The following is a 26,646-nucleotide window of genomic DNA, read 5'->3' as shown; positions in this document are numbered from 1 at the left end:
GTTCGCTGGTTGGGGGGAGACTGTCTCAGCATCTCGAAGAATGGCTTCATATGCATTGGTGTTGGATACCATTGCCCACGACTACTGTCGTCCCTTCCTTCAGCGGCCTTATGACAATCCACCGGGGAAACTCTTTTTGAAGCTTCCGGATACGCTCCTTGCGCAAGAAATCCTAACCCTGCTGGAGAAAGGCGCTAAAGAACTGGTGCCTGTAGCGGAGAGGAACAAGGGATGGTATTCCCCTTATTTTTTGATCCTGAAAAAAGACTGGGGAGTGAGACCAATCATGGACTTGTGTTGGTTGAACAAACTTCTCATGAAGGACAAGTTCAAGATGGTTGCCCTTTCTCAAGTCCTCTAGCTAGGCCCTTCAACTTCAGGATTGGTTGGTGTCTCTGGACCTTCAGGATGCTTACTTTCATGTGACGATTCATCCCCAGCACAGAAAGTACCTGAGGTTTGCGGCTGGCGACTCACACTTTCAGTTTCGGGTCCTGCCATTCGGATTGACCTCCGCCCAAGGGTCTTCACCCAGCTAATGGTGTTGGTGGCAGCATACCTCAGGCGAGGGGGATTCCCGTCTACCTTTACCTGGATGACTGGTTGATCTGGGCGTGCTCTCCCGAGCAAGCGTTGGATCACCTCAGTCTCACCTGCCGCACCCTCCCACAGGCTGGGCTTCTCCCTGAATTTCAAGAAGTCGCATCTGACACCTTCCCAACAGCTCTAGTACATCGGGGCTGTGTTGGACACGTCATTGGGGAAGTGCTTGCCTCCCAAGTTAAGAGCTCATCACATTGTGCAGATGGTGGGCAAGTTTCAACATGCCCAGTCTCTCCCAGCTTTCGAATTCTTAAGGTTGCTCTGCCTCATGGCATCCTACATTTTTCTGGTGCCAGAGGCCAGGCTGCGGATGAGATCCCTGCAATGGTTCTCAAGACGCAGTGGTCGCAGTTCTCCGGCAAGATGGCAGATCCCGTTCAGATTGCACTCTCGGTCTCCCAGGTTCTTCTGTAGTGGGCTAACAAAGGGAACCTGATGGGGGGTGGGGGGGATTTAAGGGGGACCGTTCTGGCAACCGTGGCCGGAGGCGACTGTAATGACGGACGCTTCCCTCGCAGGATGGGGTGCTCACGACAACGACTTGACCGCCAGCGGTCGTTGGTCTCCGTCGTAGTCCTGACTCCACATCAGTCTGTTAGAGCTGAAGGCCATCAGGCTAGCCCTGAAGGCTTTCTGCCCTCTGTATGGGGGAAGAGTGTCCTAATCATGATAGACAAATGACGGACAACACAGTGGCTATGCATTACCTCAACAAAAAGGGGGAGGGAGGTTCCCTTCCGTTGTGGAGAGACAATGCAGCTATGGTTCTGGGCCATCCAGCAGGAAATTTCGATCTCGGCAGTTAATCTGGCCGGAGACGAAAATGCGGCGGCGGACGCTCTGAGCAGCCAGAGCATGATCTCTCATGAGTGGGAGTTGGCTCAGGAAGTACCCCGCAACTGGCTCTCTTTACCACCAGTGTCAACCGGAAGTGCGAGAGATTCTGCTCAAGGGAATTTCCTCCAAGGGGAGCCTTAGGAGACGTGCTCATGGTGGATTGGTCATTCCCACTGCTGTACGCGTTTCCTCAAGTCCCTGTCATTCCTCAAGTGTTGCGGAGGTTCGGTTCCCACATGATCCTCATTGCTCCGGATTAGGCCAGGAGAGCGTGCTACCCGGATCTTCTAGAATTGTCCATCTGCCCTCCACGCAGTCTTCCCTACCGAGAGGATCTGCTCTCTCTTGGTATCTGCAACAAAATCCCTGTACCGTTGGCGTAAATTCTGCGACTGGTGCAGAGGTCACAATGTTGATCCTTTTCAGTGCACCATTGCTTTGGTTTTGTCTTTCTCACCTTCTTTGGCCCACATGGGCCTTCAAGTGCGTACCATTAAGGGTTACCCGGCGGCACTGTCTATCTTTAAGTGCTCGTCTGAAGAATGTTGTTACTTTAAGATTCCTTTGATTTCTCAGTTTCTTAAGGACTGACTAATGTATTCCCTCCGTCGCCTTTCCAGGTGCCGGTTTGGGATTTTGTCCTTTGAGATTACTGTCCTTCAAGACTGTGTTCTTGGTTGTGGTTACTTCCGCTCGCAGAGTGTGTGAATTGAAGGCACTCATCTAAGCTACCCTACCCTTTACTGTGTTTCATAAGGACAGGGTTGTACTGCGGGTACGTCCCTCTTTTCTACCTAAGGTAGTATCTGAATATCATTTGAGTCAAAAGGTGGTTCTTCCATCTCTACCCTCCTCCTCATCCTGGTAAGGAAGAGGAGCGACTCCATCGGTTGGATCCTAGGAGAGCTCTGAGCTTTTACATTTCTAGGATGTCCATGGTCAGAGTGGACGATCAACTCTTGGTAGGACATGCTGGACACCGATTGGGCCAGGATGTTACCAAACAGACCTTGTCCAGGTGGATTATCCTCACCATTACGGAGTGTTACCAATTGGCGGGTAAGGACCCTCCTGAAGGGTTGCGAGCTCATTCCACTAGGGGCGTTGCTTCTTCCACCGCCCTTCAGCGGGGTGTTCCTCTTAGGAATATTTGCTGCTACATGGGCTTCAATCCACACCTTTGTTGAACATTATTCCCTGGATACAATCCATGGTCAGGATATAGCCTTTGGGAAGGCGGTTCTTTATTCCGCAATCTAATTGGGTACTCTAAATTCTTTTCCCTCCTCCATTTACTGGTACTGCTTTGGGAGTCTGTCAAAGATGTGGAATACGTTGGAGGACACAATCCATTCGAAGAACAAGTTACTTACAAACTAGTAACCTTCTTTCGACTGGATGTTCCTCCAACGTATTCCACATCGCCCTCCCAGCCTGCCCCTCTGGAGAATTTCCTATGCGATTGCAGCTTCTGTTTCCGCAAGGCTAAGTGCAGTCAAGCAAGCATGAGACTGTTGCCACACGTTCTGGGGGAAAAAACCTAAACTGAGGCTAGGGGCGCCGTGCGTCCTGTTTGTAACATCCGGTGACATTGCCTTCGACGGAGGCCTTCGAGGGACATTGACCCGACGTCATTGACGCAGGACGCCCTCTGCTGAAAAAGTATCTAGCAGATCAGCTTGCAGTCGCAACGCACAACCTTGAGCGCCAAACTGAAGACCTAGAGAACCGGCCCAGAAGGTCAAACATCGGGGTTAAGGGGCTACCCGAAAGCGCGAGCGACTGCGACCTATGCGAGACAATGCAGCAAGTGTTCAAGGATTTACTTGACATAGAAGCAGGGGGAGAGATCCACATCGACAGAATCCATCAAGTGTTCCCAGTCGGAGCAGAACCAGGTGCTAGGCCCAGGGAAGTAGTGATAGCACTGCAACGATACGGCCAAAAAGAAGCGATTATGCAAGCAGCAAGGAAGGCGGCCCCGGTAAAATCAACGGCACGGAAATCCAGCTCTTTCAGGACCTGACAAAGACCACGCTGGCAAAGTCACTGGGCCCATTTGCCTCCTAAGGCCCTATCCCAGGCTCAGATTGGATACAGCTGGACCTTTCCATTTGGGATAGTTTTCTTGTGGGAGGGCCGCCAACAACGCATAACCATGATGGAGGAAGGGCTCAAGATCTTGAATATCGAAGAGGAGGGGGGAGAACGAGGAGCGAGGGGGGAGAACGAGGAGCGTGAGTCAAGTGGCCACTGCATGAAAAGCCACAAGAGAAATCCTGGGAATGGAGGAGAGTAGGAGAGCCAAAGCCAAGACGCAAATGCCCACGGGGTCCAGAGGGTCAACGGCCAGAGTCTCCAGTCAAACTAAAGATCCAGGCAACGACATGCCTGGGGACAGTGATGCCCAAGAAGCCGACCCTATGAGGTGAGATCCATACACCGGGGGTGGGGGGGACTGTCATCCATAGGGGGTTTGCACGGGAAGGTGGGAGTGATGGACACGGCGCTTGTAATCGGGGGAGGGCAATGGAACTGCTTGATCCGCAGTCACGTTCACCGGGGGTTTAAGAAGACTCTGCTACCATGGCTGGGGAAAGGTGAGCCTAGTTTAACCGGAGGGGAGGGGAATGATTGGAGGAGGTGGGGGAAATAAACTAAGGGGGGGGAAGAGGGGATCACTGCAAGTGGAAAAATTACTGGGCACAAAAAGGAATGGGTAAAGAAAAGGGGATACACCTACTCTCACTGAACGTTAGGGGGTTGAACACTCAAACTAAAAGACGGAAACGGCAAAACCCGATGGTGTCCTTGCAGGAGACCCACATCCATCTGAAAGACCAGGGTAAATTGAGACTAAGGGGCTACCCCCATCTCTTCCAGGCGAACGACAAGGGAAAGATGCAAGGGGTCCTGATAGCGTTTAGACAACATTCTGACCTAAAAAGGTAGATAACGAAGGGCGGTTCCTGTTTGTTCAGCTTCAATGGTGAGGGGAAACAACTCACGATTGCCACGGTGTACGCCCCCAACACGGGCCAGGATGGGTTCCTACAGGGGCGTTAATGGAGAACATTGGCTGGTTTACAAGGGGCAGCTCATAGTAACGGTGGACTTTAACTTGGCCTGGCACCCCATGGAAGATCGAAGCACGGGCAAGACCCCCACATCTAAGGGCCGTCCCAGAATCTGTGGGCTAGTATGGACCGATTAACCCTGGTTGACACCTGGCATGAACTTCAGGGGGGTGCTTTTCTCCCATGTTCAGCTAACATTTTCAAGAATCGATTACATATGGGTCTCCGTTGCACTGCTAGGCCAGGTTCGGAGCTTGGAACTGGGGCCTATAAACCTGTCCTAGCACTCCCCCTGCTGATGTAACTACAATGGCGAGAGGGGGGGGGGGGGTTCAGGGCTGTGGCAGTGGCAGTTTCCACGACATCTACTGAGGGACCTGGTGATCAGTAATGACATCCGGGCTTTCATAAGCAAATTCTTCTTCTTCAAAAAAAAAAGACCCTGGCCCAACAGGAACATGTCGTATGGGACGCCTTTAAGGCAACCATACAGGGGAAGCCTATAGATAGCAAAGACAGTACTATGAACCAAACAGGAGAAGGCCCTACAAGTAGACCTAGAATGTCGCCTGAAAGAGGTGATGACAAGAATGGAAACGGACCAGGGGGTGACCACCAGGAAGGAATATAGACACCTTAAAGGGCAAATTAGTACTCTCCAGAAAAACCAATGCTGTACTTGAGACAGCGTTAGTCTTTCCAGGCAAACAAAGCCGATCGCCTCTTGGCCAGGCAGGTGAAGAAGAGAGGCGGCAGGAACGGTTCATCGTATCAGGACGCATGGGGGAAACGAGACCACAGTATCGGAGGAGATCCTCCAGGTCTTTACGGAATTCTATTCGACTGTGTACTGACAGGAACCTCTAAAGAGCCCTTTCTAAGAGCTTGCCAGCTTCAAAGAATAGATCAAAGCCAGAGAGACGCGCTGGCGAGTGAGATCCGAGGACAGTCTGGGCGGTGATCAGATTGTTAACCCTGAACAAAGCCCCCGGCCCAGACGGTACCCCTGCATCGTTTTATAGAGCGTTCCAAGATGCTCTAGCCCCCATCTTGACATCCCTCTCTTTCTTCACCTCAGGGCAAATCTCACGAACCATGGAAGAGGCGAAAGTGGTCCTCTTCCCCCAAACCCAGGAAAAACACAATGTAGCTTGTACACCACCCCACCATGCTAATAAACCTAGATGCCGAGATCTTTACAAAAATATTGACCACCAGAATGGACAAAATAATCCCTGATTTGATCCATCCCGACCAGTCGGGCTTAGTCAGGGGGAGACAAACGTTTGATAATATACAGCGATTATGCCACCTGATTGAAAAAACAAATCAGGGAGGCTACACGGCGGGGATACTGTCCCTGGCCACGGAGAAGACCTTTGATCGTGTAGAATAGCCATTCTTGTTCCGAAGCAATGGGGTTCGGCCCGGGTATTCTCAGTCTGGTCAGGGCCAGCTACAGGTCGCCGCACATCAGGCTGGCCATAAACTGGCATATCTCCCAGATGATTCCGGTAACCAGGAGCACCAAGCAGGGATGCCCCATGTCCCCGATTAGATACCCTCCTTGCCAAGATCAGAGATGAGGTGAGCATAAAAGGGATCATGTTTGGGGCGAGGAGCACAAAGTGATGGCCTTCGCGGACGACTTAATAGTTGTAATGACAGATATGAACGCCTGGCTTCTGAGACTGATCCCACTCCTGGGGGAATTCGGTAGTGTGGTGGGGCTGAAGATCAACCATCAAAAATCCAAACTATTAATCCTACAGGGAGACAGGCCCCTGTCCTCAGACCCACCACATACAGGGCAATTCGCACAAATGGAGGGAAGCCTCCAGTATCTGGGGGTTGCAATCACGAACACCATATGCAACAGGTATCATGCTAATTACCTCCACCTACTGGAAACGATCAAGAAATGGCTTGGAGATGGGGGCCCCCTCGACATCTCCTGGATGGGCCGGATTAATGTTATAAAAATGATTCTTACCCAGAGTACTTTATTTTTTCCAGGCGATTGACCCCCCCCCCCCCCTCTCCCCCCTCCTCTCTCCCCCCACAACCCCCCCCCCCACAATATTCTTTAACACCTTGAATAAACTGGTAAGCAACTTCATCTGGCAAGGGAAAAGGCCTCCGGTGTCATGGAAAATCGTGACAGTGCCGACAGGGGCTGGGAATGGGTGTCCGAACTTCCTGACATACTACCGAGCAACCCAATTGAGAGTAATTTGTGAATGGTTTAAGGGGAATTCTGACGCGATCTGGTGGAGGATGGACAAGGCAGTGGTGGGCAGACCCTTGGATGAAGTCCTGTGGAGCCCAGAGGAGGACAAATCCCCAACATGTACAGAAGCCAGATAACTGCTCTGGTAGGCGACATATGGGACATTATGGTTACAAAAATCAGGCATCACATCCTATCCCTCCCCGTTTACACCTTTACTAAGAAACCCACAATTCACTCCAGGGGTGGAGAAAGGGGCATTCGTCCGATGGGAGGAGGCAGGCTGCCTTAAAGCAAGGCACATGATGGATAACCAGGAGGTTGTCTTTTCACCAATGCAAACAGACCATGGGGCTTAGGGAGGAAGATAGGTTCTGATACGCCCAACTGAGACACTGGCTGCTGTCCCCGGGCATGAAACACTCCATAATCGGGGACGTCACCCTTCTGGAAAAATACCTACTGACAAGTTCAGAAGACCGGGACGAGCTGGAAAGGGGATTGTTAATGTACAAACTATTCAAATACCAATAAAAACGTTTTAAACATTTTTATGATGTATTTCAAAGTTGCATTTTGTTGGTTTAGTCATTTAAAAAATGAGTCCACAAACTTACTTAATGGATGAAGTATTGTGCCACATCCAGGTACTATTGGTCACCCTTGTGATTTTGGGGCATTGTTGTATTGTTTCTGTAGAGCATACAGAATCTGTATGCATAGTATTTTAATATTCATCTCGATTGATCCAATTACGCTCCAACCCACATAGTGTTAAACTCCGATATTAGAGATGGAATTCTTGATGTGTGATCCTTTGTCAGTTTGATGTAATGTTGTACCTTTTTCTAAAGGTCAAAGATCATGTCTTCATACACTTGAGTGTTGGCCGCAGTGGTAATATCGCCCCCTTATTCGCTGGATTAATTACTAGTGCTGGATCATTCTTTAGTTGTTGTAGGACCTGGAATTCATTGTTAGATTATTGGGTGAATATTTTGGATGATCTCCTAATGTATTTATTCTCTAACATAATTATTTCCGCAGTAGTGCCATGGTCTGAAAGGGTGTATGTTGATTTTTCTTTTGAAAACCAGAACCTGGTGTTTCTTCTGTGTCCTCCCACTTGTGGAAGAAATGTTTGTCTAATTTATCTACCAGTTATTCCTTTAATCGGCACAAATGAAAGTCCTTCGTTCAGGAGTGAAATTGCAGAGGTATTGAGGGAGGTACGCGATGTATTAAAAATAGGTAATTGCTCCATTGTAGTATCTCTGATGCATAGTGGTTTGTCCTTCATATCCTCAAAGGCCCCTGATTGAGAATCCCTTGAAAGTAAGGATCTCTTGTTCTTCCCATTCCACTAGATTCCTTGCAAGTCCAGTGATGACATCATCCTTTAATTTCTTGGACCTGAAGAAGGCCAACTTACTTAGTGTTTGAATGTTTAGTGGTCAGCTACATAGACCAGACTATTTTGATTACTTTGCCCGACCATTGAAATAACAGACTTTATGAGCACCTGATTTGTTGAATTGGAGCAATTGCTGAACGGCTCTAATTTCAGTTAATCTGATTGCATTATTTTTATCACTTTATGAGTACTTCACCCTTCGAGGTGTATCTTATTGATTGCACAAACAAAATGTGGGTAATTTATGCAAGCAATTGCATGAGCTATGCACAAATTGCTGAACACAACTCCAATCCATCTAATCAATTTATTTGCTTTAATTTTCTGTTTCTTCATCCCACAATAGGTCATGGGATTACCATACACAATCTTTTAGCATCTGTTTTATGTATATTGTACATAAGGGTTTTCTTTGAACTCTGATTCATGTATTGTTATGAGCATGTTTATACTAATTCTTTAAAACGTTAAACATAATACTCGGGCTGATATGGCAGAAAATACAAGAAAAGATCAGTGTTGCAGCTAATCCATGGCACAAGCTTTGCCAGTTTTCATGCCAAACAAATAGTTTGCTTCTCAGCAGCCCTTCCCTCTCTTTGTAGCTATGCTTTTGGTCACAAGGTGGTGATGAAGTGCTACCTGATGCGCCCAACCAAGAGGGAAGCAAATGTGTTGACTTGAAGTTGATCATACTGAATCAATGTCTGTATTGAAGATGGTTCTTCAAGTCTGTAACCAATGTGGATAAACGTAACTTTAATATCTGGAATAAGGCTGATTATCAGTTGATTGAATAGATAAATGTTGTTTTGCAAAACTGCATTGCGACAATAGAGTTGAATTCCTTTTAGAATTTTTTTTTTTTTCTTTTTGCAGTTAAGCAACCCTCATTGGACAAATACCCCCTTTATGACCACCTTTCACCAGCTAAGTTGGCAAGAAAGTTTGCATAATGAAGAAAAATAAAATACTAGAAATCTCTATCAAAAAACAGATCTGGTATACCTCCCAATGCTGTCAAAAGTGCCACGTCTCAGTTCAACAACTTTTTGGTATTGTGCGCAAAAGTAATTTCCTCAACCAAAACATCCCCTTAGCAATGTCCCATCTGTCTCAAAGCATCTCGAAGGGTTCAATTATTGCACCAGCCGCAACCTATTATGGATTTATGCAAGGATAGTGGCATATTCCCTGCTGCCCTAAAAATCGGAAGCATTCACTCCATTACTGAAGAAGCACAATATCTACCCCACCATAAAGAACAATCGCCATCCATCAAATAGGCCACTCCTGCATAAAATAAATGTGGCAACTCCACCAATGATGATCAACTAGAACATGGCTAATCATCATTTGGCCCTTCAAATGATCCCTAGCAGCATAGTCCATAGTGAAGGCCCATGCCAGTTGTACTCCATATCATCTGGAAGGCCACATAATCAGTAATCATTAGCTAGAGTAACAGACATCTTCCTACAAACTAATTTGTGATTTCTGCCACATAGGACCTCAAGAGGCATTACACCAGAATAGAAAATTGTCACTTATTTTAATGGATTGTTATACAGCCTGTGGCAGCCAAAAACTCCCAGTCAAGGCTGTTGGAATGGTGTTCATGCTAGACTGGCTTACTGTAACGCAACCTATACAGACCTCACTAAATGCTTATCAGTTGCAACTGCTCCTAACAAAGCAGCAAGGATAGTTTTTCAGTGATCGAAATTAAGATTGAATTAGCAAGAGATCGAAGTAGCTCCTGGGCATCCAGCATTAACTAGTTACCAGGAGCTACCACTGGGAACCAGGAGCTAGTCCATAGTGTTCTGCAAGTCTAACTTTCTCAAAAGATGCAAACATATCATTATCTCTAATATTTATGACCTCTTCTGCTTTAACTATCACATAGATGTGTCCTAATGTTTATAGATGGTTCCAAATGCAGAGTTAATTCACCTAGCTGTTTGTTCGGCATCAGTTGGCCTGGAGAGCCAAAAGTAGCTCCTGGTAACTGGTGATGTCATGCTAACCAGGCTCCTCTGGGCTACAAGTAGGAGCTAAATTAGATCCCAGCTCCACTCCACTCAAATTAGAACCCTGTTTTTGTGATGAAACCATTGGATGAAATGGCACATGCCTGGCGGCCTTATGCTTTTTTTATTGATCAAAAAATCACATTCAATACTTTGTGTACCATACATTGTGGCTGCAAATGCAGAGCCCATCTACATTATGAAAACATCGGCAGAGGTGAAATTTGAGATCCATCAACCTTAACCTATTCCTTCAGAAGGAACATTCATGAAGGCCTCACACTTGCAGTGGTAAGGTCCAAAAGTTGGAACAATATACCTTTGGAAATCGGGGTAACGCTTAACCATGAAAGTTTTAAGAAACTGACTAATGGTAGGCTCCCAATGCAGGCTCTGATGGTCAGCCTGATCTGCACAAGGAGCAACATAAATCTCTTCATATCTGATTCTTTTAAAACACTTGCACTATGTTTTATATCCTTGTCAAGTAGGAATATGCTTATTTGGCTTAGCTTAGTGATAACGCAGGGATCTGTAACCTTTGGCTCTCCAGATGTTTTGGAGTACAAATCCCATCAGCCCTAGCCAGCATTGTCAACGGTGCGTGATCATGGGAGTTGTAATCCAAAACATCTGGAGATCCAGAGGTTGAAGACCCCTGTGGTAACGGTAAGATATACCCACCTATTTTGCCTTCTCTACCACTAACCCACTCACCTTTGTCGCTCATTGTTTATCTACCAGAGATAAAGAGCCAACTTGTCCTTCTGAAATCATGTGCCTGGTCTATAGTGCTTAAACACTCATTGAGGATGGGCAGCATTTCAGCTGAAGTATTTAAATGTCAATGAATACTGGAATATAAATAGTCTGATTGAAATGAAAATCAAACAGTTTTATGAATGTACTACTGAAAAATATTAATTTCCTTTATGAGGTTCTATAACTTCAATGGTTCTAGCTCATTGCTGCTACAGACAGATGTTTTGTATAAGTACTGTTTTATGCATATTCTTGGAGTTACTACAAAATTAGCTTAAATCAAAACTCGTATCTACTTATCGATATCGTTGAAACCTCCATGCATAATGTTCTTATTCTATTCATGTTTACAGTTCTGCCAAGCTAGTGCCTGCAAAGCTGAAAGAAGAGGACTTTCCAAGCCTGTCCGCTGCTGCCACATCTTCAGGAGCATCACTCATCTCTGTGAGGCATCCTTCAACTTACACAAATGCAAGAAAAGCCTCTACTTTTCAAGAGGAGGACTTTCCAGCACTGGTTTCAAAACTGAACCCTTTTGGCAAAAGTGCATCTTCTGCTCCCACTGCATGGGCCAATAGTACCACTAAAAAGGGAGTAAAACCCAGTGCATCGAGCAGCACAAACTCTAAACCACAGGCCAAAAAATCTAGTACAGTTAGTAATAGCAAGGCAAGCAATAAAATAAGTAGCAAAGTGTCATTTTCTGATGAGGAAGATGACAGCGGAGGGATGACTGCACAGGAGTTCAGAAATACCCCGACCATGATGGACATCTCCTCACTCATTGCAGCCCCCTCATCTCATACAGTTACCAAAGTAGGTAAGAAAAAGCGGATGGGTTCCGAGCAGCAGTGCACACTCTCTTCTGCTTCTACCTCCAACAAAGTGGCCTCAAACTCCTCTGTGAAGGAAAACACCACCAAGATGGAGTGCACATCCACTATTCCAGCAAATTCAATCTTAAGTGATACGTCAAATAAAGTCATGAATGGATATTCAAAGAGAGATTTTGTCGAGAAGAGTAATGTAACCAAAGAGCCACCTGGTCTGAAAAAACCAGCTGTACAATCTTTGTGTTCACTGGCTGATGAAGACTTTCCTGCATTGGGGAATTATGTTCCACCTCGAATGCCACCTCCAGGTAAATACTGGCAACCACTATTCTGCATCGTGGGATCTTAATGAATATTTCTGCCTGTGCTTGGGATGTCTCAATAAGATCCTACACCAACAGATCTACCCACAGAGAGCTAGGATTGCAAGTAACTTTATCCTTTGTATGATCTATGATGTGGCATTTATAACGCAGCTGTACACAAGTGTTTCTAGACGCAACAAGACCAGGAGGGGAACTAGGGAGGACAAAATAACGATCTTACTAGGCCTCGTGTCATTCATATCTCACAAGTGCAGGGAATTGTGAAGGGGGAGCGGGGGAAGTGCAGATAACTTGCGTGCAGCCTGCGGGTGCCTCATAAGTGCAGGGAGACAGGGCTGGAGGGTTGCAGATACAGACCCTTATGTGCTGGGGAGCCGGAGACATTGCAAGGGCAACTGGACATCCAGGAGCCTGGGCCTGAGTTCAGAGGGTGATCAGTGCGTGGAGCAGTCGGGTGCATCAGCAGGGGAGAGGAAGAGGGAAAGTGGAAGTGAAAAGGAAGGTCTCGAGTTGCTGCCGGAACCGGAGGTGGTTCTGCTCAAGTTTGAGAGACAGGGAGCCCCAGCTGAGGAGATGGATCTGCCCCCAACTCCCTACTTGGAGAAGCGTCTGACCCTCAGAATTGGAGGTGGATGAGCAGAGAGCTCGAGAAGGAAGATAGTTTGTAAGAGAAAATTGGAGGTAGAGCGGTGCCAGGCCCCAGAAAGCCTTGTGGAAAATGCAGAGGGTCTTGAAGTTGATCCTTGCAGCCACAGGAAGCCAGTGAAGAGATTTCAGAGCTGGAGAGATACGATCCCTGGGCTTGAGGCCAAGGACAAGTCTCACACTCCTGTACTGGATAAGTTGTAAAGTACGAAGAGTAGAGGCAGGAAGATTTAGAAAGGGGCTTTTGCAATAATCCAGACTAGAGAGGACCAGAGCTCTGGAGACTGTGCGCTTGTGGGGGAAAGTGAGAAAAGGAATAATAACTCTGAAGAGGTGCAGCTGATAGTTTGACTTTGTAGAGACGTCGGAGATGTGAGGAGAGAAGGAGAGGGGGTGGAGTCGAAGATGACACCAAGGTTCTTGGCCTCCGAGGAAGGAGCAGGAAGCGGGCCCAGAGTGGGCGGCCAGAGAAGAGGGGAAAGGAGGGAGCGGATGTCCCAATGAGGTGGTCTCAGTCTTGCTGGCATTAAGGCAGAGATCGTTGGCAGCACACCATTCCTGAATTGCGGCCAGACAGTCTGGTATGATGGAAGCAGAGGTGGCTGAGGGGAGCCTGAAAGAGAGCTGAGTGTCTTCTTTATAACATTGAAAATTGGAGCAGAAAGTAGCGATGCGTTGGGCAAGAGGTGCCAGGTAGTGTTTGAAGAGCCACGGAGAGAGGTATAGCTGGCAGAGACTTGTTCATGGATGAAATATTAAAAATTGCTCTGTTTATCTAGAAAAGTAAATATCTGATGTAGGCAATATGTGATTCATGTAAATGTTCTGCGCTAAGGAGACATGCATTTGTTTTTATTTCAGGGTCTTGGGAATAGTTACGCACTCTTTTGGCACAGCATAGCCGGTTTCTCGCAGTCCACCTTCGGCACGATCTGTTAGACATGGCTAGCAAGGCGTGGGGATCTAACGCCTCTCAGCTCCCATATCTTGAATATACTGTGATCCAAAACACCAAGTATATTCAAGGAAAGCACGGCCCGCTCGGCAAGTGAAGCTGATGCAGCTTTCTGGGGCTGGCGCCTTAAGGCCCCTGTCCAAATATCCTGGTTCGCTTGGGAATCTCTTTAGATTCACATGCCATGCATATTCTGCCATCTAGTGTATGTCTGGAGTATTCGTTTCTGTCAGACTGAAAAGTAGTCAACGACCAGGCATTCCTGTCATCCATACATACTATCCTTACTCTACGTGTGCTAGTACCCGCAGCGTCTGGAGAGAAGCAGGACCACAACAAACAGGAAATAGAGCGGGACCAGGGACAAGAATTTTCAAAAAAGGTGAATCTTCAGAGCCTTCGGAAAAGCCAGATTAGGCAGGAGTTTATTGAGGGAAGGAAGGCCGTTCCACAACAGTGCCGCTGAGACAGAGAAACCACGACCACCCATTTGAGAGCAGCAATAAAGGGGTACGCAAAGCATACCGGCAGAGGCTGAGCGGAAAGGGAGACTGGGTACATATCGCTAAAATTTGGCAGGTAGGTACTCTGCACCTATACCGTGCACAGCCAGATGAATGATAGAGGGCCTTAAACTGAATATGATGTGCCACCGGCAGCCAATTGAGAGACCTAGCACAGGAGTTATATGGGATCCATAGGGGTTACCTGTAGCTAGCCTTGCCGCCAGATTTTGAAGGCATTGAAGCCTACCGACCAGCCCCTTTAGGTTGTGCCAAGTACAGGGAATTGCAGTAATCCAGCCTGCTAAGAATCCTAGCTGCCACCTCAGGCGGACTTGGTGATGCTGGGATCAGATGGAGCACTTTCCTCAATGTTTTAAGCTGAAAGTGACCCTGCTGGCACACCGAGGCTCCTTGTTAGCGATTGCCTGTATACAAATAATTACTCGATGCATGTAATGGTTAGAGATCACTCCCCCGTTGTTGATCATTCATGGTGCGCACGGCATTTAAGTTATGCCAAAAATGTATAAAGTGCTATCCATGGTTCGATGCACCCTTTTGCCTCCCTAGAGACCACAAGGGGCAATCGTGTGCCTCGTGTAAGAATTTAAAGCCCAAGACTGTCAACACATGCCAAATACAGCACTGGGCAGACTATGCCATGGAGGTCGACCAAGTGGCACACCCAAAGGGAGTTGAGTTGCACAATGTTAAGTCAGCAGGGGAGGGGGGCACAGTAAAACCCTGAAGTGCCAAAGTCATGCCCTACTCCAAAACATGAAGTGATAAAGGCTCCAATGCAGTTGGGCCCCCATCTCTGTAGAAGACACCAGAAAGTGGACTTGGGAGTCCAAAAATGGCAGCCACGAGGGGCGCCACCCCTCCCCTCCCCCCCCCCCAAACCCTCCTTCAAGCCAAAAGTGAACAAAAGATAAAGGGGGCAGAAAGTTCCCAAGCAAATTAAGCAGTTTACATTGTCTAAAGGACCATACAACTGCGTCGGAGAAAAAACATCTGTGGCACACAATAAACACAATAAAAAAATGCTGTAACATATTATAATTAGTGTAACTAAGCTTCGCAATTTCTTGTAAAGGCTGCGCCCTGATACCTGAGGGTATGTTTTGCGCATTACAAATAATAAACAAACAAACCAAATGGGTGTTTGCAAGGCCATGGACATTCAACATCCAGTAGAAAGACAGTCTCTAGGTCAACAAAACCCATGGTGCATAGGGCCTGAAAGAGACAGAAAAGCCATCGAAACATAGCGTAAAAAAATGATTTGCTAAAAAACATGGCGTGTACCATTCCAACAAAACCAAAGCCAAAAAATGCTGTCGAAAAACCTTGAAACCGAGAAGCGAAGACATGACGTTGAAACCATGTAGGACAACGAAACTCATGTTCACGTTACGTTATTGGTACCAGAGAGCAGAGTAAGTCAACCACCAAAGCATGTTCAGGCCTTGGATACATTACCAACCCCCAAGAGCAGTCAATAGGGGTATTTCATACACCAATAATGAATATTGTTAAATATTGTTAAATCTTTTGGATAGGCAGAGGTGTGTATGTATATACCTCCGCTTCAGAGACGCTGCAAAGTGTAATGCATTCCAAAACAATACATTATTATTCTCCAGCATGGGGTCTGGCATGGATTCACATGCTCATGAATATTCCCCGTCGTCAGGCTGGGAATCCTCGGTAAAGAAAAAATCAGTATCAGTTTAGTTTCTGATCTGTCTTTCGTAGTAGTAACCAATCGCTGATCTCTGCGTCATACTGACCACAGCCAATGACTGCCCTCTACCTAAGCCCCGTCTCTGGCAGCCATCTTCAGATTTTTACCGCACGTTCAAGTGTTGGGAGTCCTCGTGCTTAGCTCTCGAGCTTTTACTGCGTGTTTCGCGCTTTTATCAGGTGAATTTTCACATTTTTTCGGTTAATCGAGCCTCAAGCTCCACCGTTTCTACTCCCGTTAATGGCTACCCGTTGCGGGATTTTCCTACGCCCCTCAAGGGTGAAGATTTCGTCGAATCAACTTCTTGGAGGTTTCCAGAAGATTCGCGGCCTACTTAGAGATGGCCCAGGATGCGAGTTCGTCACCCGGTCCCAAGCTGTTTCGCAGCTGCCCTGGATGCGGGCTGCAGAATGTGTTTAAGGAAGACGAACATTTGCGATGCCTCTACTGTCTTCATGGGGACAAGACTCATGTAGAGAAGGACTGCCAGTTCTGCAAGAACTTGTCGGAGTGGACCATGAGGGACCGTCGATCCCGTCTCGCAAGCTGGTTGGAGAAGGGCTCGACGGGTGAGAAGAAGAAGAAAGGGTCCGAGCGGGCTTTTAAGTCCTGTGCGGGCGCCCCGGCGACGGGGGCCCAACACCAGACCAAGCGCCGCGAGTCCGCTGGCTCCGGGAGCGCCGAAAGGTCGGGCTCTTCGGTCGCCAGGCAGGGCGCACCTTCCCCGGCACCATCAACCACGAGCCAACGCTCCGGTTCGGGGAAGATGCAGTCCGAGACCCCGGTTAAGCTTCGGGAGAAGCCCCGTCCGATCTCGGAAGAGGGGGAGCGAGGCGTCACCCCTCCCCCGAAGGAGAGGGCCCGGGACGCACCTAAGGTGGTCAAGGCCCCTACCCAGCAGGCGAAGGCCTCTATCGAGGCTATCGCGGCGACTCTGGCCACGCCGGCAGAGACACCGCCAGCGGAGACCGCCTCCGGGACTAGAGTTTCCCTGCCGCCAAGGAGGGAATCCTCTTTTCAGCCCATCGTCGTGGCCGCCATGATGGAAGAAGCGAGGGGGGGCACGGTGCCCTCGTCGAGCTCGGAGTCGGCCTCGGAGGAGGAACTGACCGAGGCCGTGAGGAACCTCGAAGTCCAATTCGAGAAGGTTCGATCCCGTCGGGAAGATCCTCGGGAGATAACCGAGGAAGACGACGATGGTGAGGAAGAGCGGCCTTCCCTTCCGGCGCAGCCGGATCCTAGGCCTCAGGATGGCTCGGCGGCCATTTTGTCTGCCATCCAGTCCTTATGCTCTGAGATAAGGACGAGATTCCCACGGCCCAGGCCGGAGGACCCGCAACCTGGCCCGTTGGGAAGTCCTCAGAACTAACGACGGAGGACCCAACCCTCTCCTCCGCTCGCCCCCGTAAGGCCTACAGTTCCCTCCTCATCCTCCCACAAGTCGGGACGATGACGGTGCGTTGGGCTCGATGACGGGTTCTGAGGGCGACGACGACGGAATGGGTCTCCCGTCGCACGGGCCTCGCCGCCCGACGAGATTGGCTCATTCCACGCCATGATCGCCAGGGCGTCTGAATTGTTCCAGCTCTGCCCGGAGGAGCAGAAAAAGGAAGGTTTCCTCTATCAGCGCCGGGAGGCCAAGAGGAAGACTGTCATCGCGGTGCCCCTAATCGATGACATCCTGGAGGAGGGCCTGTCGGTTCTCAAGAACCCCTCCACGGCACCAGCCAAACGGGACCGGTACGAGAAGAAGTACCGGGTCCCCGAAACCACTCCCCTGTGCCTCAGGGCCCAGCCAACGCCAGACTCGGTCGTCTCGGCGGCGGCGAAGAAGAAAGCGGCGGGGTCAGGAGCCTCGACGTCGAATTCCCCGCTGGACGGCGAGGGAAAGAAGTTGGACGCCATGGGGCGGCGGGTCATTTCGTCGGCAGCGACGACTATCAAAGTGGCCAACGCCCTGGTGATCGTGGCCCGTTACGACAGGGAGCTCTGGTTTAAGCTGGCCCCCATATTGGACTTCCTGCCGGACGACAAGAGGTCCGAGGCTCTGGAAATACTGCAAGAGGGCGAGCTGGCGTCGGACCACGCCATAACTGTGGCAACCGATATTGCTGATAACGGGTTCTGCCAGCTGGGCAACGGTGTTTGCCTACGACGACGGGGTTGGCTCCGGGCGACCGACTTCCGTCAGGACGTCCAGACCAGGGTGTTCGACATGCCGTTCGACGGCAGCAACTTGTTCGGGAAGGCGGTGGACGAATCCCTCCAAGCCATAAAAATGGACACGGAGACGGCCCGCGCCCTAGGAGCCCTTCAGCAACGACGGCCCTTTCGGAGCTCCGGAGGCAGACAGGGTGCCTCCAAGGGATCCAGCGGTGGCTTGTCGTCCTACCGCCAGGCGGCACGCTCCTCGTCTCAGGAGGCCTACAGGGGTCGCAGCAAGCAGGGAGCACCTCGCCGCCGTCAGCAAGGTGGCCAGGGCGGCAAGGCCACCACCTCCAAGCAGGACTGAACCGGCCGTGGTCTCGGGCCCCCACCGAAGCACCCCGGTGGGAGGCCGGCTGACGAACTTCGTCGGCGTGTGGAAGTCCATCTCCACCGACCGTTGGGTGCTGGATACCCTGGCAAGAGGACACTCTATCGAATTTCTGAAGAAGTGCCATCACGTTCCACCTTTGGCCAGGAAGGAAAATCACGTCCGGCAACTGCTGTTGGAAGTACGGGCGATGCTCAGGAAAGGCGCCATCGAGCTTGTCCCGAAGAGGCTCCGGGGTATACTCAAGGTATTTCCTCTTCAGGAAGAAGACGGGCGGCTGGCGCCTCATCCTGGACCTTCGTCGTTTGAACAAATACATCAGATCACAAAAGTTCAGGATGGTCACCCTCCAGCACGTACTGGGACAGCTGGAGGAAGGCGACTTTCTATCGTCGTTGGACCTGGAGGATGCATACTTCCACGTTCCCATCCTCAAAAGTCACCGAAAGTTCCTCAGGTTCGTCGTCCAGGGACGCCACTACCAATTCAGAGCACTGCCATTCGGATTGAAGTCGGCCCCCAGGGTCTTTACCAAGTGCCTAGCACCAGTGGGGGCGTGGCTGCGCCTGCAGGGGATTCACGTCTACCCCTACCTGGACGACTGGCTCATCCGCTCAAGGACGAGGGAACTCGCCGTCGAACACACTGCGAGGACCGTCCAGCTACTCACAGACCTGGGATTCGCCATAAACTACCCAAAGTCCCACCTGGTGCCGTCGCAGGTGGCCCTGTTTCTGGGAGCAAAACTCGATACAGTGAGGCGCCTGGCGGCCCCGTCGGAAGAACGGACGAAGACCATTCTAGGCAAAGTGCAGCGCCTGCTTGCCACGGACGTGGCCAGGGTGAGGTCCATCAAGTCCCTCCTGGGGATGATGTCCTCTTGCATCTACCTGGTGCGCCTCTGCAGACTACGGATGCGCCCTCTTCAAGAATTTCTCGACAACCGTTGGATGCAGGCGACGGGCACCTTCGAAGACAGGGTCCCCCTCAACGAGGTGTTCCGGCGGGCGATTCAGTGGTGGGGCGTTCGAGCGCACCTCACGGCGGGCAAGGACTTTCAGACGCCGGCGTACCAGGAGACGGTGACAACTGACGCCTCCCTGGAAGGTTGGGGCGCCCACACCGGAGATCTCCACGCAAGAGGCCTCTGGCTCCCAGAGGAGAGGCTCCTGCACATCAACGTTCTGGAACTCCGAGCCGTGTTCTGGGCTCTCAAATCGTTCCTCCCGTCGCTCAAGGGCAAGGTGGTGCGGATCTTCACGGACAACACCACGACAATGTTTTACATACGGAAGCAGGGAGGCACCAGATCCCCAGCCCTATCCAAGGAGGCACAGGATCTGTGGTACTGGGCGGTCGCCCAGGGGATGTTCCTGGTTCCCTTCCACCTGGCAGGAGAAAGCAACACCATCGCCGACTCGCTCAGCAGGGAGCTGCGCGCGTGTCACGAGTGGGAACTGCGCCAGGATCAGGTGGATCTACTCTTCCGACGATGGGGCAAACCCCAAATCGACCTGTTCGCAACAGCGACGAACTCGAAGTGCAAGAGGTTCGCCAGCAGGTTTCCGCAGCCGAGAAGCATGGGCGATGCGTTCTCGTTCCCCTGGGACGGCCTATACCTGTATGCGTTCCCTCCGTTGCCGTTGCTGCTTCGACTCATCAGCCAGCTCAAGAGGTCCCGGTGCAGGATGATCCTCGTCGCACCGGCGTGGCCGAGGCAGATCTGGTTCCTGGACCTTCTGGACTTGTCAACGTCCCCTCCCATCAAGCTGTCGGCGGACGCGGACCTTCTCTCCAGAGAAGGAGGCGCCATCTTCCACCACGACCCGGCGTCGCTGAACCTGCAGGCCTGGCTCCTGCAGCGCTAGAGTTTGGAGGCTACGATATACCGGCCGATTGCGGAGAGGTTCTCGCAAAGGCCAGGGCGTCCTGGACTCTCAAATGCTACGGTCATAAGTGGAAGAGGTTCTCTATCTGGTGCCGAGCACAGAAGATCAACCCCCTACGGATTACGGCCCCTCAAGTGCTGCCGTACCTGCTATCGCTGGCAAAGGCTGGGCTAGCCCATGCCTCCATTAAGATTCATCTGGCGGCGATCTCCAGATATACCAGAACCACAGGACGGACGTCCCTGTGGTCCCATCGACTGGTAAGAGTTTATGAAAGGACTGTTCCGGTCGTTCCTGCCGGTGAAGGCCCCGGCCCCGGCGTGGGAACTTAACGTGGTGCTGACCAGGCTCATGGGGCCCCCATTCGAGCCGATGCACTCCACACCTATGAAGTTTGTGTCGTGGAAGACTGCGTTCCTGGTGGCCATTACCTCCGCACGACGAGTGGGAGAGATCCAGGCCCTATCCTGCAAAGCACCATACTTGACTTTCCATGCCTCGAGGGTGGTGCTTAGGACGCACCCCTCCTTTATGCCCAAGGTGCCGTCGGACTTCCATCTTAACGAGCCCTTGGTGTTACCTGTTTTCTTCCCGTCTCCTTCGTCGCCGGCCGAGAGGACTTTGCACTCGCTGGATGTGGCTAGAGCGCTGAAGTTCTACGTGGACCGCACGAAGAGTTTCCGGAGGACATCACAGCTGTTCGTGAACTTTGGACCTGTGAATCAAGGGAAGGCTCTCTCGAAGTCTTCTATTTCCAGATGGCTCTCCGGCTGCATCATGCACTGTCACCGGTTGGCTAACCGACCGCTGCCAGGCCGTCCGAGAGCCCATTCGACCAGAGCGATCGCTGCTACTACGGCGTTCTTATCTGGTGTGCCCCTGCTGGACATCTGCAGGGCTGCTACGTGAAGGTCGACGCACACCTTCACGAGATTCTACTCCGTCGATCGGGATTCCAGGGAGGAGTCCAGGGTCGGCCAAGCAGTGCTGCGCAACCTGTTCGCTTAAGGTGAGCCTGGTGAGGAGTTAAGAGATGCTTAATGTTGAGTTTTTTGTATTGCTTAATGTTGAGCCTTTTGCCACCCCCCGTGGTTGTGCATGTGTGTACTGCTATCTATTCTTATATTCATGAGCATGTGAATCCATGCCAGACCCCATGCTGGAGAAGGAACAAGTTACTTACCTGTAACTGTTGTTCTCCAGCATGGGGTCTGGCATGGATTCACATGCGAACCCTCCCACCTACCCCTCTGCGGCTCTTCACTTGGTCATACTGCCACTTCACGTGCTACCAAATCTGAAGATGGCTGCCAGAGGCGGGGCTTAGGTAGAGGGCAATCATTGGCTGTGGTCAGTATGACGCAGAGATCAGTGATTGGTTACTACTACGAAAGACAGATCAGAAGCGAAACTGATATACCGAGGATTCCCAGCCTGACGGCGGGGAATATTCATGAGCATGTGAATCCATGCCAGACCCATGCTGGAGAACAACAGTTACAGGTAAGTAACTTGTTCCTTAGGAAGACATAGAGGGAAGTGGGGGAAGAGAGAAATATGAGGAAAAGGACCAAGAAGGGTTTTTGATATACCAGGAGTAAAACATGCATCCATAGCAGGAACATGTTTTTATGCAAATGCTAGCTACGTTAGAGATGCTAACGAAAGAGCATGAAAAGGGGCAGAAGAGAAAACGCAATGTCGGATCAGGGCGTGGTAACACCATGCCACCTATAAAACTGATGGTCCTAATGATGAGCAGAATGTTGATTACATTTGCTGTCAACAGGTTAGTACCCTAGGAATTCCCAGTGCAATCTCCAGAAGATACAGGCTCTCCCACTGGATACAGTTGGATATATTGGGGTTATATGTAGTACCTCGTGGCATTTGGGGTACTTTATAATTCTTGGTAGTGTACTGTGATAACTCGTTGTGGTATTCTTATAGTGGTGTGACTAATTTCAGAATATTGCCTAATTGTTTTTACCAGGGTCACTAACAACAAACAAAAAACTGGACTTGATAAATGGCTCATGCCCCCTCGTATCTAATGTACGATACCACACTACGCCCTTTTAGCTGAGTTTCAACAATTGTAAAGCATGCAATTAAAATTCTGCACTCATTCACAGCAGCTACTTTATTTTGAGATATCTCTTACCACACTTCTGTTTTTTTATGCATGTCAAGTAAGAGGCTAAATGCAGAATAACTGTAATCGGACAAAGTTGCTTTCAAACCTGTTTTTTTTATCATAAAATAGAAATATGCAAGTTACACGCACTGACAGTTATGCTCATATTGTATTTCAGTGTGATTACCTTTTCAATAGCTTTCAGCAGTGCCAAGTCTCGCAAACTGTCCTTGGCAACGTGGGACTTGGCAAGAGAAATACTTTGGAAGAAAAAAAAAACATAGCCAAACTTTTCAACACATAAATGCAGGTTTCCATGCACATTAAAAATAACGCAGCACCTAATTTGAAATGACCTTACTACCTGACCTCACTCAAACAGCAGCCCCTCACTAAAACTCACATTTTGTTAGATATGGTGGTGATATTTCGGACTCAGTTTGGCATGGATATCTTTCCACCTGCGTTGCTCAGGGTTGCTCAGATAAAGACTGCTCCAGCATCAGACCGCCTGCCAGCGCTGAATTGCGTCTGCCTAGTCCGTCTGATACTTCGTCTCCCAGTGCCTGAAGATGTCTGAAAGCTTACTCCCTCTCCAAGCCCTTTTTATTAAATCCCCCTGCCACTCAAGGGAAATACCTCGCCTTGAACAGATCATTCCACTGAAACGGCATGTTTCATTGCTGGAGAGAAAAAGATACACCTCTCCATGAGTTTCCTGCTCAATACAATGCCCTGTTTTCAGTGGAACAGGTCTTCACGTTTATCACCCAGCGCAAATTAAGTATGCAAGTTTCATTTCCAATTTTAAAGAGCATCATGCATTTTCCAAATCTACCTCCAGCCTATTTCAACATAGACTCATTTGCATTACATGTTAACTGGGGTTTGGGTTGGTATGTTCATTTATATTGGTATTCTGTTTAGTGCAACTCAGTCCATTGACACATCCTGAAGCAATGTGCAGTTTCAATCATGTGTTCTGTGCATTGGCATCTGTTTAATTCTGCCTTAGACTAGCACTCTTGAGTCCAGAAATTAGTTTCACCCTCTGAGCCCTTATTACATTTCAAACCCACACCATCATGTGCATGTTAAAACTAGACTCACCTGTTGAAATGTAGAGTCTCACAGCTAAAATTCAGGGCCTATACTCCTACAGTACCAAAAGTTCCTATAGGGCATTACTGAAAAGAGCAGCAAGAGCAGCATCAACATCGAGCCACGCTAAGAGAATTTTTTTTTTATAGAGTCCGTTTAAAAGAAGCAACTGGCCCAGTATGTCGCACTCCTGGTATCTGTCAAGATGCACCTTCAGGGCTCTATGAAACGTTCTGCAGCAGCAACTGCCATAAATACGCTTTTTGAGAACAAGTATAAACCTTCTCCAGTAGATCCCTTGGTTATTAGGGGAGAACTAATTACTGCATGGTTGTCACCACAGCACGAATACTCTGTGGTGCCCAAACGTCCACCTAAAAGGCCCCAACGGAAAGCAAAAAGGCTTTTTCTAATGAGGACAAGATGGAAAAACCACAGCATACAATGTGCATATCACTACTGCATCTGTAATTGTCAGTCAGTACAACAGGTCTCAATATAGGGTGCTATGCACCTGTGGTTGGAAGAATTCTGAGAAAGATGAAAGCCTAAACCATTATTGGTGAGCAGCTGACATCAAATGTGGTCATAAACGCCTTTACTGTGACAAACAATGGGCAAACTGATCTAAAAATATACTCCTTGGTGAGTTTTACGGGATTTAAACCCGATACTCTGGTGAATCTCATTATTGGCATTTGGGGCGGGGGCTTTAGCCCAATCCGTTTGGCCAGATTGCGTGCTGAATCCCACAATCCAAGTCTGCGTTCAAGCAAGCTCAAAGCTGGGGTGGCCGCAGCGCCCCTTTCACCCCCCCCCCAACCCCTTCAGTCTCTGATCCTTACCCACCTCGCCCACCCCACTTACCGGCAGTTTCTGGTGGTGGTGCCACTGCTCCTCAGCCTCTTGGGCTGCTGTGCAAAAGGGCTCTGCATGGAGCCTCGCCTTCCACCATGGGCAAGAATTGTTTGATTGAACGTGACGCTGACAATATATCCTTGTCACCGCCCCCCTGGGTTTTCTGATTTAAAAACCTGGGATGCGATTACGGGTGTCTTCTTTCTGGAAATGCATGGGGTTCCCTATTTTCCTTGGTGGCTTCGACACTCTAGGTCAAAATCTGTAGGTTGTCCGCATGAGCAAAATTCATGCAAATCTGCAGTGCCGAAAGGCTTGGGGTTACCAGTGTTTTTGTTACGCTCACCTGGTATCCATGGGGATGCCACCCAGCCCTGGTTGGATGATTTGCACTCTCGAACCCTCTCCCGGTCCCTTGATAAGGCCTCTGGTTAAAGATGGGTCTTAATATTGTAAGAGGTGGATTCTCCGTCCTGCTCCTTGTGGCAGGGGCACGTAGGTGTGGGGGGCGAGCAGCAACCAAGTTACTTCACTGGTGCAAGTCCCCCTGTGGGAATCCGGGCCTGCTGCGACTCCGTAGGTTTGCTGCTTTACAGTCTTTATATGCAGTTCTTATGTTCCTCTTAGTTCGAAGAATAATGTCTTGCTTCTTTCCTTTTAGGTATGGAAAGGTATTTTGGTGTTATGCAGTTTGAAGATGACCATGGGCCGGTAGGTGAAAGCGCGATGTGCGCGATGCTGTCCGGTGAGTAATGCGAGATGCGCGGCGCTGTTACGCCTTTTATATTGATAACCTGTATCTTTTCTCTCCTTGCAGGTTGCAATGATCCTCGCCGACAGCCGTAATGTTCCAGCAATGATACTGACCAGGAGATGACTACCCAGGTAAGAATTGTGTGGCTTTCTTCATTCGGGAGGAAACGTGAGTAAACGCTTCCTAATGCTATCTTTCTTGCTCCTCTTTCCAGGTTATGGTATTCCAGGATGCATGCGGTGCCGGATGATGGAGTTCGTACCTTCAGGTGAGTGGAACTGAAGTCGGCGATGGATTGAAGACAGTATACTGTTCCAGGTAAGTTTCGTAGTGTTCTTTCTCTCTCTGCAGGTCCTTGGTTTCAGGTAAGCTGGCATCAAAGAACTGGACACAGTGAGTGTTACGCTGCTCACAGCAGAATAACGCAAAGCATGTTCATCTGTTTGGGTGTGGTTTAAATAGTCTCAGGTAAAGTAGTCCCAGGCAAAGTAGTCCCAGGCCTGCCACACCCAAAAGACTAGACCGCATAGCTCAGTTCCTTGTAACTGAGCTATGTGTGTGCCTCCATGTTGGCTGAACCAAAGGCGCCAGGACTGACTCCAAGAGAGTCTTGGATGAGGTTTTAAGGCCTTTGACCTGGCCCTGACTGGAAGACTGACTTACCAGTGAGGGCCAGGGGCAAGGGCCATGACAGTTTTAGGCTTTTCCCTATGCGGCCAGGTAGGTGCACCCACACATGTGAGGTATTGTGTTCGTCGAGACACCTGTGGGATCGCGGGAAGGTAAGCCATATGGTGTTGGTGGCGTGTTTCGGTGGGTGAGCAGAGTGAAATGTCTGAAAATTGTGTTTTTTTTCACCACATATCGTGCTCGGCCAAGGGTTCTGGGTAATACATTCTGGGCTGATTTGCGCAAGTCAGACCTCTGTGGATTTCCACAGGTGTCCTCTTTTGGGAAATGCATGGGGTTCTCTGTTTTCATTGCTGGCTTCAACACTCAGACCTAATCTGGAGGTTGTCTGCCCAAACCCTTTGGGGGTTACAAGTGGTTTAGCCTTTTCCTTCTGCACCCAGGTAGGTGCAAACACACATGTGAGGTACTGTTTTCATCGGGACACCTGTGGGAACGCGGGAAGGTAGGACATTTGGTGTTGGCGGCGTGTTTTGGTGGGTGGCCTGAGTGAAATGTCTGAATTTTGATTTTTCGCCTAATTTTTGACTTTGCTGGGGATTGTGGGTAATACCTTCTGGGGCGATTCGCGCAAGTCAGACCTCTGTGGATTCCAACGGTTGTCTTCTTTTCAGAAATGCATGGGGTTCCCTTTTTTCCTTGGTGGCTTCGACTCTCTAGGCCCAAATCTGTAGGTTGCCCACATGAACAAAATCTGCTGTGCCGAAAGGCTT

At 49.5% G+C, this 26,646-nt stretch overlaps 1 protein-coding gene across 2 annotated transcripts in view; it reads left to right on the top strand.

Moving 5' to 3' along the window:
• ZNF598 (zinc finger protein 598, E3 ubiquitin ligase) overlaps positions 1 to 26,646 on the top strand; it is a 489,260-nt gene that overhangs the window by 388,593 nt on the left and 74,021 nt on the right. For both annotated transcript variants that reach the window (XM_069647319.1, XM_069647320.1), the window contains exon 9: positions 11,310 to 12,097. In XM_069647319.1, the coding sequence (XP_069503420.1) occupies positions 11,310 to 12,097 (788 nt within the window). The remainder of the gene's footprint in view (positions 1 to 11,309; positions 12,098 to 26,646) is intronic.

The sequence above is a fragment of the Ambystoma mexicanum genome, chromosome 2q (assembly GCF_040938575.1).
Source record: "Ambystoma mexicanum isolate Mex_15411 chromosome 2q, UKY_AmexF1_1, whole genome shotgun sequence".
Classification (NCBI taxonomy): Eukaryota; Metazoa; Chordata; class Amphibia; order Caudata; family Ambystomatidae; genus Ambystoma; species Ambystoma mexicanum.
This window is presented reverse-complemented; position numbering and strand designations above follow the sequence as displayed.